The 13341-nt window shown below is 41.9% G+C and overlaps 1 protein-coding gene across 1 annotated transcript in view; it reads left to right on the forward strand.

Annotated features, from left to right (window-relative positions):
• The window catches only part of Clnk (cytokine dependent hematopoietic cell linker), a 90284-nt gene that overhangs the window by 58425 nt on the left and 18518 nt on the right, over positions 1-13341 (forward strand). Inside the window, exons 12-14 of the mRNA XM_042054985.1 lie at positions 3184-3202; positions 5990-6071; positions 9596-9636. Of these exons, the coding sequence (XP_041910919.1) occupies positions 3184-3202; positions 5990-6071; positions 9596-9636 (142 nt within the window). The remainder of the gene's footprint in view (positions 1-3183; positions 3203-5989; positions 6072-9595; positions 9637-13341) is intronic.

Raw genomic sequence — 13341 nt, forward strand, 5'->3', positions numbered from 1 at the left:
ACACATTGAGAATCACTGCCTAATCAGAGAAAGTCTGGGGAGGAGTTGGCTGACAGAGCTTCCCCACCTGGCAGAAGATGGGACATGAATCCCATCATTCTGATCTGCTTCCTACATCTGTGGCTCTGCCCGTAAAAAAAATAAATAAATAAATAAATAGAGACAGTGAAAATAAGTTTTTAAAGGTAAAAAAGGAAAAGAAGGAGAGGAAAGGGACAAGACAAATACAACATTTGTAGCTCACTCCACTGTGTTAGTTAACAGAGAAAATAAACAAATAGAACAAGCTAGAGAGATTCCACTGTGCTTTTCTAATTGTATTTGATTGGAATTGGAGCCCTCAAGCACAACAGTCAGCTGGGCGCCAGCAAGATAAAGCAACAGCCCTCCCAGCAGCAGGCTTCTCATGGTGTGCATGGGCCTCCTTCCCCTTGCCTTTGACAAGCCTAAGAACTCAGGCCACATCAGACCCAGCACTTTGAACTACTGGAGAATACTCAGTGGGGAAACTTTCAAACCGCTCATCTAAAATGGACTCATTACCCTTTATACCTGGCCTATGGATTAGCTTTGATTTGCTATCCACAATACACATACCCTCATCCCAGAACCCCAGAGATGCTAAAGTCTTTAGAACAAAAAGACCTTCAGTTAGCTTCAAACAAGATGCAGGATGCCTCTCTAAGCAGATTGCTGCTATGGGTTTCTTGTCTCCAAAACCAACACGAACCAAGAGAGCTGGGCTCAAGGTCAGTTACTCTCAGGGTAAATTCTGGGAACCTGGTCACAGGTGCCACCTTGTAACTTATCTAAAACAGTGATTCCTAATATTTCTAGATTTCACAATCCTTTTAATTTTTGATAAAAGCTATAATAAAGTTTCCTTATGCCCACAAAATAAAATATGATTTTATTTATAATCAGATCATTTTTACTTCATAAGGTTCCTAAGTCATATCATGACATTTCCATCCCCCAGGGTAATGACTGTCTTTTCTAGCTGATTCCTCACGGCTTCTCAGAAGAGGCAATGTCTGGAATAGACTTTGGAAGTTATTTGAAGTGAAGTGCTAAGCCCATTATAAAATTCTCTGCTTCTTCAGGGTTTGAGGGTAGAGCCAGGCATGGTGGTATATACCCGCAATCATCCCATCACATAGGGGGCCAAGGCAGGAGGATTTTAAGCTGAGACATAAAATACATACTGGGATCCTGTCTCAAAATTGTGTGTGTGTGTCTGTGTGTGTGTGTGTGTGTGTGTGTGTGTGTGTGTGTGGTCAGAATGCAAGCCTGCCCAATAAACATGTAGATTCTTCATAACATTCATATTGATGGAAGTTTCTGTCCCACCCAGTTCCACAGCAATTCAGTCCCAAAGAAACACAAAGATGCTTATAACAATTATAAACTGGATCTTTATTAGCTCAGGCTTATTATTAACTAGCTCTTACATCTTAAATTAACCCATAATTATTATCTATGTTTAGCCATGTGGCTTGGTACCATTTTTCAGTAAGGCATCTTGCTTTCTCTGCATCTGGCTGATGACTGCAGACTGAGTCTTTCCTCTTTTCCTACACTGGTCGCCCTGTCTATACTTCCTGCCTGGATACTGGCTAGTCAGTGTTTTATTAAACCAATATGAGTGACAAATATTTACAGGGTACAAGAGCATTATCCCACAGCACATTCAGGAAGTCAACCACTTTTAATCAGAGAAAGAGAAAAGAAATGTTTGGAAAGAGGAATAGCTGCATCTAGAAACAATAACATATTTTCTGTTCATTTTTTAAAATGAAAATGTCAAAAATGTAAATAATTACAGCCTCATACTCAAGCACAATCTTTCTTATTTCATAGTCTTTCTCCAAACCTGGTTTGTGTGTGTGCATGTGCACATACATATATATTGAAAACAAGCCCCATATAACCTGTGTATTGTGTATTCTTATTCCATTTTTACATAGATATCTGTTATGTCTGCATAATATTTTAGTAACCAAGTATAACACCAAAATAAACAATTCCAATATGTATGTGTGTTTATATGTGTGTGTGCATGTGTGTGTACATACATGTGTGTGGTGTATGTGTGTATGCCTGCAGGTATGTGTATGGGTGTTTAGGACCATGTGTGTGGATGTGAAGGCCAGAGGAAGACGTCAAATGTCTTCCTCTGTTGCTCTTGGTCTTAGTCCCTTAAGATCCTTCTCAAACCTTGAAGTCTGGCTACATCGGCTTGCCAAGGCTTCCAGAATTCCCCTATCTCAGATGCTACCTCCTGAATCGCTGCAGTTACAGGCACATGTGGCCATGTTCCACTTTTACATGAGTGATAGGGACTGAAACTCAGGTCCTCACACTTGGACAGAAAGCATTCTTAGCCCAAAAGTGGCTCCCCCTGACCCCTAAATGAGCACTTCTTACTCATCTGGACCTGTAAACTATTTTCAATGCTCTGGTACTGTAAGGAACAATGTCGTGAACATCCTTGTGTATGTAACATATCCAGATTTGGTTTCTTAGAAAATGAGTCTCACCAAGACAGTTATTGGGATAAGTGAAGGGGCGACTGCTGAATCAATCAAAAGCCCAACGCCGTGTGGCTGGTGTTGGGGTTCAGAGCTTAAGGCTCCCAAATGCCCCATGTTGGGCGCCAAAATGAAGGGGCATGGTCGATCGGCAATTATGATTAACCGGACTAGCTTTAATATATAATATTCAGCTTTAATAAAGGAAAGAAAAGGAAACTTACAAAAGCCAAGGTTCCAGCGAGGAGCCTAGGAAAACAAAGAGACCAAAACAACAAACACGGATCTTTTAAAGGTATTTTTAGCTCTGGAGGGGTCATGCCCCTCAGACAAGGGATTGGTCAGCTTCCCCAACAGATAAGAATATTTTAAAGACTTTGATAACTATGTGTGTACAGTTCTCCAGTAGTCAAATGAACTTTTAACACCATTGGCCAACTATACATTTGTTATATCATATACAGAAGAGAAACCTTGGTTTTTATGTAGTCTTTTCATTTGCAGATCTCCTTTAAAGTCAGTACTAACAAAAGTTTTCCCCCACACTCTACTAACAAATTCCCAATACACACAGTTACTTTTCTGTTAAATTTTAGGTTAAATTTTCTGTTACCTGAAATTATTTACCATTATCTTTTTTAATTCAATGCAGGTCCTTGGAGCAGAAGAAGGTAATTGTTTACATTGGTTTTCTTATCCCAGGCTACCACACTAGGTCCTATGTCTATGTCTATAGGGTTAGCACTATGTGGAAAGTGAGGTTTGAAGCCTGGGATCTATAGGGAGCATGTGTGATGAAGTCATTCAAGATAAATGTAAGACTTCATAGGCTATTCCAACATTTTTTTGGAATAAGAATAATTAAAAATAGTAGTAGGACAGTGTCTTTCTTTATCTATATGCATTAACCAAAAAAGGTCACACCTCTGCCACTCGGGAAATGCATTGTTGTCCCACTGTTAAGGACATCTTGATGTCTCCTTGAGGCCAGTGTCACCCATGTGCATGTACATGTCTTCATATACACATGTGCACACTATTGGCATTATTCATGTAGAACACATGCAACCCAAAGCTTGTTAAATAGCAAGACACTGAGCAATAATGTACCTTTATGCTTATCTTTAAAATACTCTTCCCCATTAGCTTAAAATGATAAATTATTATTTGAATGGTTGGTGTCATGGTCCAAAGAATTAGCAAGACACACATGGGCCAAGGAAGGAGCCAGTGGATTGGAATTATGAAACATGTTTCCAACTTACAATGTATCTTAGTTAGGTTTTCTATGGTTGCAATAAAACACCATGACCATAAACATGGGGAAAGGGCTTATTTCAGCTCACAACTTTCAGGTCACACTCTATTCCTAAGGGAAGTCAGGGCAGGAACTCAAACAAGACAGGACCCTGGAAGCAGGAGCTGATGCAGAGGCCATGGAGGAATGATGACTACTGGTTTTCTCCTTATGGTTTGCTCAGTCTGCTTTTTTTATAGCATCCAGGACCACAAGTCCAAGGGTGGCAGTTCCCACAGTGGGATGGGCCTTCCTACATCAATCATTAACCAAGAGAATGCCCCAAAGGTCAATATTATGGGGGGCGGGCACTTTCTCAACTGAGGTCCCCTGTAGCTTGTGTCAGGTTGAAATCAAACTATGTGAGTATGAGTTGTATTTCCTCTGTTGATCTCAAGTTGTTACTGCCCTATGCATTGAAGAAGATAAAACACTTGGAAGAGGGGCTTACCCAGGTCTGGGAATTCCAAAGTCCCTGAGAGAGAACAAGGGACTTGTTAGCAACTGAAATAACTGAAACCGAATGAAATCTACAGTGAATCTTATTGTACTAAAACATCCAGATAACCTTGCAACCTTGATGTAGTGATGTAACAACATGGCCTTGTTAAGCTCCAGAGGAGCAAATGTTCTGAGTGGCTACTGATGACAAGAAGTGATTTTTATGGATGTGTGATCAATGGGCCTGCCACTGACTCAAATGCTATTGCAAGTAATCACAGTCCATCACTCAGGAGTGTCCAGTCTGTGGTCAACCTTGGGCAGAACACAGAGCAACAACCAAAATTAAGGCATGATGGCCAGGGTGTGCATGCTTTCATGGCTGTATGGCTCACCATAACTCACCATAACTGGAACAATGCTTTATGAGTCTCACATCAGAGTATAATCAAGGTCCCTCATAAGTATCAATGGCTGGTTAAAAATCCATCCATGATGAACAACAGGAACAGTAATGGCATGCTAAGGAGGCATAACTGAACTTGTTTTTTTTCTAGACATTTCTGTTGCCAAACATTCTTGTCAAAACCAGCTTGGGGGGTGGGATGGGGAATTTAGTTCACACTTTAAGGGCACAGTCACTCATTGAGGGAAATCAGGGCAGGAAATTAAGGCAGGAACCTAAAGTCAAGAACCAGGAAGAATGCTTCTTGATGGTCCCCGCCTAGGCTTATGCTTAGCTAGCTTTTTCAGACAGCCCAGGGACACCTGCCCAGTGGTGGCACTGCCCACAGTGGACTACACTCACCTACATTTATTAATAATCAAGATAATCCCCCAATGGCATGAATATAGTTTATATCTGATCTAGTCAATTCCTCCATTGAGGTTCTTCCTTCAGGTTACTGAAGGATGTGTAAAATTGACAGTTAAATTTATCTAAGACAATGATCAAGGAGGAAGCATTGAGAAAATAATCCCTGTTGGTTACCTGCTGATAACTGCTGGCCTACATCAGCACCTTGGAAGATCACCTGCTCTAGCACAAGGGAATGAGAACACAATGGCTTGTGCAGGCAGTAGGCTCCCTAGCCATCGCTGCCTCTGCAGCAGTCCTTTGGTTTAATGCTCTCCACATCGGGATGTCATTCACCAGTCAACTCTCAGAAGCCCTTCATTAACCACACAGGTCAACCCTGTATCCTGAAGCATACTTTATTTTCTTTATGTCAATCACTCTGTCCAAAACATTCTTCCTGCTCTACTTGTTTGTCATCTCCTTTAATTTAAAAATTACATCTCTCTCTCTCTGACAGTAACTCCATATTCTAGCAGAGAACCTACTCCATAAATGTTACACAGTCTTACTGAACTGTGGGAGTAAACCAACAAATGAATGAGTTTAAAAAGTTTTTTTTAAACTCATTCATCTGTAATAACCCTTAAAATGCCTTCTGATGAAATACTCTGTATTACTGGAAAAATCCAGTCATATGTTCTCTAGGCTGTAAACAATCCATGCAATTTTACAGCCTCCAGAAGGTAGTGCTCCTGAGGTGGGAAGGGGGGTGGGGGCGGGACTGTAAATTATATGAGTTTATAGTTTCTAAAAGCCCCTAATTATAATGTGAGGACTTAAGTTATAGCCATCCCAGTGTTCTCCTGGAAGCCCTCAATTATATTCACTGTGCAGTCTGACCCAATATGTTATACTTTCCAGGATCTTATCACCAGGAAAAGCCAGGACCTTCTCATCCATCACAAAACCAAACCATGGGGAAGAGTCCACCTGCCATCACCAGGTAAGGAGGCAGGAATACCTGTTATTCTCATGTCAACAGATATGCGTCCTCTTAGATCTTACACAATGACTCACAAGACTTCTAAGAACAGGAAATGTTAGCCCTTCTACTCTGCAGCCCAGTGACAGACAGGTCTCAAGGAAAACAGGGACATCTCCATCTGCCACAGAATCTAATAATGTCTTTCTGCTATTTATAAATGATTGGGTGTTACAGGAAACTGAGGGGCATAAAGACAAATAGTAACTGGATGGGATGGATACTGATCAATTTTGCAGGAAAAGCAAGTCATCTCCAGCTGATCTCAGTTCACGACTGCATCAAAGCCCACAGACACATTTGACCAGTACTGTGTAGGTGAGCAGGTGTTGAGGATGTTACTTCTGATGATGTAATCACGATCAAACGATTGTGACATCAATTGACATCAATCACTGAGGAGTTGGAGAATCAAAGGTGATTCCTTGACCAAGGTCACTTGATAAAAATTAGTAGTGTCTTTCTCAAAATTAGCGCTAACTTTTGTGAAGTTTGGACTCTGAATTGCCTCTGTGAGACTCTGGCTAATGGCTGTGACCTCAGTTCCTGGCCCTCTCCCTTACACACTACACCTCTCAGAAGGACATATGCACGTCTATTCTTCTCTCTACTTTCCCCACTGTTACTTCTCTCCTATGTGAAAACACCTTCATCCATTACACACAAGGTTAGAACCACACTGAATCCAGGACATGAGTTTCATTCATTCCTCAGATGGTGAAAATGAAGTCCAGGGAGACAGGCTTCCTTGACCTCTGAAGTTAAGGTCAGCTCTAGAGCCGGAACCCCTGCTGCCATAGCAACTAGATTCTAACAATGCTGCCCAACAGTCATGGCTCTCCTTGTGCATGCCCATAGTTGAGATGCTGCCTTGACTAATAATATTTACTGGAAATGTCCACATTAGTGATTGAAAAGAAAGGCTGTGAAGTAGGAGCGACTGGATTCAGACTGACAGATGTCACCACTGGTGAGCAATGAATTTGGACGGTGTTGGTGTCTAAGCTTAAAACAGAGCCAGGAACATAGCAAGAGCCTAGTAAATGACTGTTCTCTGTATGATTGCTAGGCTGTGAACCTCGGAGCATCATAAGACCCAATTCCCTTCTCCAGCCTCATTTTCTTAATGTGTCCTGTTTTGTACCTTCAGTAAGCTCTCATCCTTTGGCCTGCAGAGATTAGGACCATTGCTTTGTAGCTCTTATGAGGCTGTTTGCTACATAAGTCCCTATCTGACCAAACAGCCTTTCTTACACCAATTTTCTAATAGGAGGGTAAATCACACTTGAGAGAAGAAAATGAGCTATTCCATCAGGCCTGTACCTGTGGTAGTTATTTGATGTGGTTTCAGCTTATTGTTTGTTTGATTTATTACACAAAGTCTAATTTTAATTGTTCTCTTAATTATCTACCTCTCCTAAGTCTCCTTCTTGGACTTATCTCCCAGAATGGTCCTAAATGAGGGTGGTAACTGAGTTCATCTCACGGGCCCCTTCCTGCCACTGAAGACATGACTCTCATTCGCCTCAGGGTCAAGTACCCTCCCCATGTCAATGATTCCCAAGTCCCTTTCTCCTGACCAAGCCCCTCTGCTTGGCTCCAGACCTGTGCATCCAATTGTTCAATAGGCCCTTCCCTTTGAGGTTCCAGACACCACAAAACAATTGTGTTGAAATCTGTTCTTACTTCCAATACCACTCCAAAACTTTTCCCTTTTCTAACCCAAAATTCTATCTGCAAAACATGTCTTGAATATACCCATTTCTCTTCCCAGCTCTATGCATAGACCAGCCCCCAACCAACTCTTGCCTGGACTACTGCAACAGCCTTCTTTTGACAACAAGAGCATCCATCCCACCCTATCCCATCCCTATGGGATTACTTCTGGGCTCTTGCAAAATAACCTATGGCTTTTGAGCCTTCCCACCTCCCTGGAACATAATTCCCCATCCTTTACAATCTGAGCAACTCCTCATGTGTGATCTCTCACACCACAGCAGCTGACACTGTATACTTTTCCTGGGACATCTGTTGGGTCCATTAGGATTCTCCACAGTCATGTCTTCCCTGATAAACTGCTCCCCACTAAAGCAGAAACCGGGACTCTCCTTCATTTCATAGTCCCCCAAATATATGCTCATTCGAAAGTGCTCGACATATGTGTTGGTTTTAGTTGTTTTAAAATGCTGTGTTTATCCTTACAAACGATGTGCTTGGTACCTAAAAGGTCCTGGAAGGGCACTCCATCTTGTTTAGCATTCCCCACAAATTCTTTAAAGTCAGAGAGAAGCTCTTTGACTCTTTTTTCCCTCAGTCATTTAACAGAATCGATACATTGGCTCCTTGTGAGGTGACACCAGTTTTAGCAGTCAAGAGCTTGGACGTCAGAAGTGTAATCAGCGATGGGGGCACTGTCTGCTTCTCAGATAACCTGCGAGCATTTTCAATTATAAAGCCAGCTGTAAGGTCCTTGGGCTTTTGTGGAGGCAACAAAAAACAGACACGCCCTCAGTTGATTTCACTGGTGCTAGGGAAAGGTCAGGTTGCTTTTAATTAGACTAGAGGCTTCCGCCAGTAGCACAGTCCTTGAGATACAGCATGGCTCATGTAATTAGATGGCATTCTCTTAGCATCTGGAGCTTACGTTGACGTTGACGGGAACACAAAGTGACGTAGAAAGTTAGAGTGCAGAGCGCAGATGTGAGTGAGCAGTCCTGGTCACACCACTTGTGATTAGAAGAGCAGATTGCTGTTTTGATTGATTTGTGTTATATTTTTATAATCCCCTTTTGTGTGGAATTCCTTGGGATCCCCAGCGGTTTTTTTTTTTTTCTCATCCAGCTCACATTTTCAAAAGGTGGGAATTTCTATGCTTGTCTTCCTAGCTATAGCTGCCTCTCAACTGGCAGACGTTTTATAGAATTAGAGCCCCACAAAGGGAGGAGCTTAGTCCCGCAGCAACTTGATATGCCATGCTCTGTTAACACCCATGGGAGGACTGCCCCTTTCTGAACAGAAACAGAGGAGTGGATGGGGAGGGGGGCAGAGGGGAGGCAGGGAAAAGGAAAGGAGGGAGGGGAAACTGTGGTCATGATGTAAAATAAATGAAAAAATAATTAATAAAAAATAAATTTAAAAACAAGAAAGAATATGAGCCCCAAACACACGGATGTTAGTAGCTACAGGGCAAGGCCAAACTCAGCTTAACAAAGCCAAGAATGATGGCACGGTCTCACAGAGATGACAGAGGAAAACAGTATGTCCACCAGTCTCTTAGTTCCATTTCTAACACTTGCCAGACTTGAGAGAGGAGAAGGAAAAGTCAACACCTGCTGTTTTAGAAAACTGACAGTTCTTTAAGCGGGTTCAGTAAAATATGCATACTTTATAAATGTCATCTTGAGACGTTGCCATTAACTTTGTCCGTACGTGGGATTTTGTCCATCACAGGAATGCTAACACACCAATTCTGACATTTTCTTTAGCTCTTCCTACGTGCCAGCGAAGCACAGTGTACATGTCAGAGGTAAGGGCACTGTCAGTAAGAACCGTGATAGAAACAGGTAAGCCCGCACTTTTGAGAGTCCTGCACAGTGACTCGATGCTTGGCAACTGGAGCCCCTGGGCTGATGTGTACAGTTGTGATTGTCTCATTCTCACTGATTATTAGTGTTCCATTTGTGTTAAAGTTATATAATAACTAATTTTTATTTGAATTCATAATGAAATAATCTTCTTATAAGCATCATGGTTGGAAGCCTTAGTATTGACATCGTTCCAGAAGTGCTATAGGCTCAACTCTTTCTGGGAGAGAAATATCCGACTCTCAAACTGTGTATCTCCTTAGCTACCTCAGATGTATCTTTGCAAAGCAGTCATAGCAGTTAGTTATTAAACTGATAAGAACATACTACAGTGGTCTTAAACAGACGGGGGGATAGATTCATCCATCAGTCACCAATGGTTCATGAGCACACTGTGTTCTTCATCATCTCTAATAGTTGTAGACAGTTTTCCCCCAACACACTGGGTGTAATGGAGAATTATCTTAAGAAATACAGATCTATAAAATGAAAGAAAAATTATACTAATAACTTAAATGGCCCCTCTTAGTGATCATGACATAAAGCTTGGAAAGCTAGCATATCTCCACATGAAGCAGAGGAGGACACAGCCCTGTGCCTGCCAGGGGGCTCAGCATTTCCATTGCCACTTGTCTCAGCTACTTCTGCCATGTGCATTTTCCCTCGTGATTCCTCTGTGTGCCAGGGAAGTACTGCATTCATGGCTCTCAGCTGAGCCATAAAAGGGTATCTGGAGCTGAGAAGAGCAGACTCTATAGGGTAGAATGAAGGAGGTGAGAGCTTCACTGTCCTGGACCCAGCTCTGCCTCTGACTCTTCAGCAGGGCCACTTAGATCCAGTTAAATCCTTTGAACCTCACCCTTCCACCGACAGAATGTGAATAAAAACTCATATGTGAATACCAGTACAATATTCACACAGGCCCATCCGGTCTTCTACTTGACACTCTCCTGTTTTCATATCCTTCGTTATTTTCTTTGTTCCCCCATTTCCTCTTCCCCAAATGACATCAGCCAGCCTCAGAGACACCTGACTGATTCCCACCATGCCTCGTTTCATTTTTGCCCTACAGTGAAACAGTTAAGGACCATATGATAAGTTTATTGTTTTCAATGCCATGATAATGGGACTCTCTCCAAACAGAGATTTTCCCCCTACACACACCTCCTTCTTCAAAGCAGAGTCTCAGGTAGCGCAGGATGACCTTGAATTCACTCTGTAGCCTAAAATGACCTTGAACTCCTGATCTTCCTGTCTCTACCTCCCAAATATTGGTAGTACAGTTAAGCAACAGGGCTGGCTTGAGTAGTAATCTCCTTCTATCCCAAGGACTCAAATGCTAGCCACAGGAGTACTGAAGGTCAGATTTAGGCAGATAAAGATAAGACAGCTTGGAGTTTCCATCTGGAGAATACCTGGGATGAACAGGGCCAGAAGAAGCTTGACTTGTGGGTTCTGAAAGTGCGCTTCAAGGTTAGAGAGAATCATAACTCAGGGAAGACTAGCGCATGCAGATACAAAGCAAAGCAAGTACAGTCTGGAACCACAGTGTTAAGGGAATTGCTATCACCACCAGGAGTCCAGTCCATCTTTTGTGTCCTGAACCCATCACAGAGGAAGCCAGACTTCTCAAGAAAGCCTAGAGGGGACAGAATAGATATTTTGCCTCCATTACTTTCTCCTTCCATCAACAAGCATGCATCAAATGCTTGGTTAGGACTCGAAGTGTTACCATGTTTAAAGATACAGAGTAGAGACAGCCCTATCCTTCCACTGACCAGTGCTTCCCCATCAGCTTACTCAACGTATACTCATTCTACTGAGTGAAGTTCACTTCCAATTCGTCAGACGTAGCCATGCATCATGTGAGAAGATGATGGGCCATTCGCACTCATAGATTGACAGTTTACTGGAGCTCGGCCCTGCACTGGGATCCATACAGATGCCTTCAGGGTGAGCAGTCATAAAGGATAGTGAGCTCCACATCACAGAAGATGCCGATGTCATTACTGTTACCTAACAAATGGAAAAAGAATCTTGGATAGGTTTAGTTTGTTTCTGGGTAGTTCACTTACAGATAAACACAATGGGCCCAATGTATTGATAAATTAATTGAAGATAAACTATAAAGAATCCCAGTAAACAGATCATATGTGTGTGTTATACATATAAACTAGAAGAGGGTTCAAAAATGTCTTATTATATGCCAATATAGTAATAATATTTCTCTTTAGAGTTGGAAGTGTGATTTTTCTGTGTGTGTGTGTGTGTGTGTGTGTGTGTGTGTGTGTTTAGGCTTGTTTTGTTCAGTTTTCTTTTGGAAAACATACATATGGTTTTTTCCCTATAAAGTTAATTTTTAATTATGTACAAATATAAACTAAAATCTTCTGATAAGTACTGACCTAACGCCTGATTTTAAATGCTGTACTGTCAGTAGCAACAGAGGACTGTAAGGTTGTCTCCCTGGTAATACTAACCACACTCACAAGTTAGCATTTCTGGACTGATCGCAAGGGTCAGCGTTTGGGCCGAGACACATAGCTCCATAAGAATGTTAAAACATTAGAAAGTGTTCACATCAGTGCAGTTTTACCCCAAACCATTTTTATCAGGCTGTTTTGCCTCGTGGGGTGTCAACTACGCACCCCAAAACTTTTCTACTGACCTTTCGCCCATCTCACCATTGCTCTCACCCTCCCTCTTCCAGGCTCCATAAGAGCGATCAGCCTCAAATGCGAAGCCTCGTGTAGGGAGCTCTGGGAGCTTAGCTGCTTTCATTCGGAGGGAGGAAAAGCATGATGCGGTGGGATACAGACAGCATGCTCAGAACTGCTCATTTATTCATTCGTCATCCCACGCGGAGCCGAGCCAGGGGCGGTCAGAAGAAAATAGTGTGGCAATTCTGCTATTTCATTTCCCTAGATCTGTGAACAGACTGCAAATGCATAATTATTTCCAAATGCTCTTTTTTTAAAAAATAGGACCTCTTAAATATTTAAGCAAGGCATACGGGGTTGAACGATAATGAATCAGTTGCCATAATATCATAAAAATTTCATCGTCTCTGAATTCTATAGGGCACAAAGCACAAACTGAGGAATAAGAAACGCTGATAATGCTGATTTTCCCTCTCAAGTTTGTTCTTACTGCTTCCAAGTTAAAGATAGTCGCTGCCATTTAAATAATACGGCCCCCTGCATTCTGCTCTAGGACAACTTATAAGAAAGTTTTTAAGCCAGTGTTCTTCTCAGGAATACAGGTCTGTAGGTTTGCTCTGAGGACTGCAGGGCAGGTGGTCCCCATCTTTTACGTGTGATTCCTCGATGCCCTTAGACTATGGCTATGTGATCAGCACACCGCTAGGCTTTTAAGTCAGCTCAGGTCTGACTTTTAAGTGCTCTATTTCCATGCTTGTCTCCTTCCATGTTTGATGTTTGCTGTGACTGTTGAAATTTAGGTCTGCTTTTGTGTTATTTTGTGACTCTTGGCTGCTCAACTTTTCATTCACATTTTGGTTTTCTTCCTGCTTGTGCTAGATCCAACTCACCTTTACTTCCCATGTTTCCTCATTGTCTGGGAGGTATATTTTTCAAAATTATTCTACTCTTGGTTACTCAACATTTTAAATAAAGAGATCTTTAAAA

Source organism: Arvicola amphibius, chromosome 1, assembly GCF_903992535.2.
Source record: "Arvicola amphibius chromosome 1, mArvAmp1.2, whole genome shotgun sequence".
Taxonomy (NCBI): Eukaryota; Metazoa; Chordata; class Mammalia; order Rodentia; family Cricetidae; genus Arvicola; species Arvicola amphibius.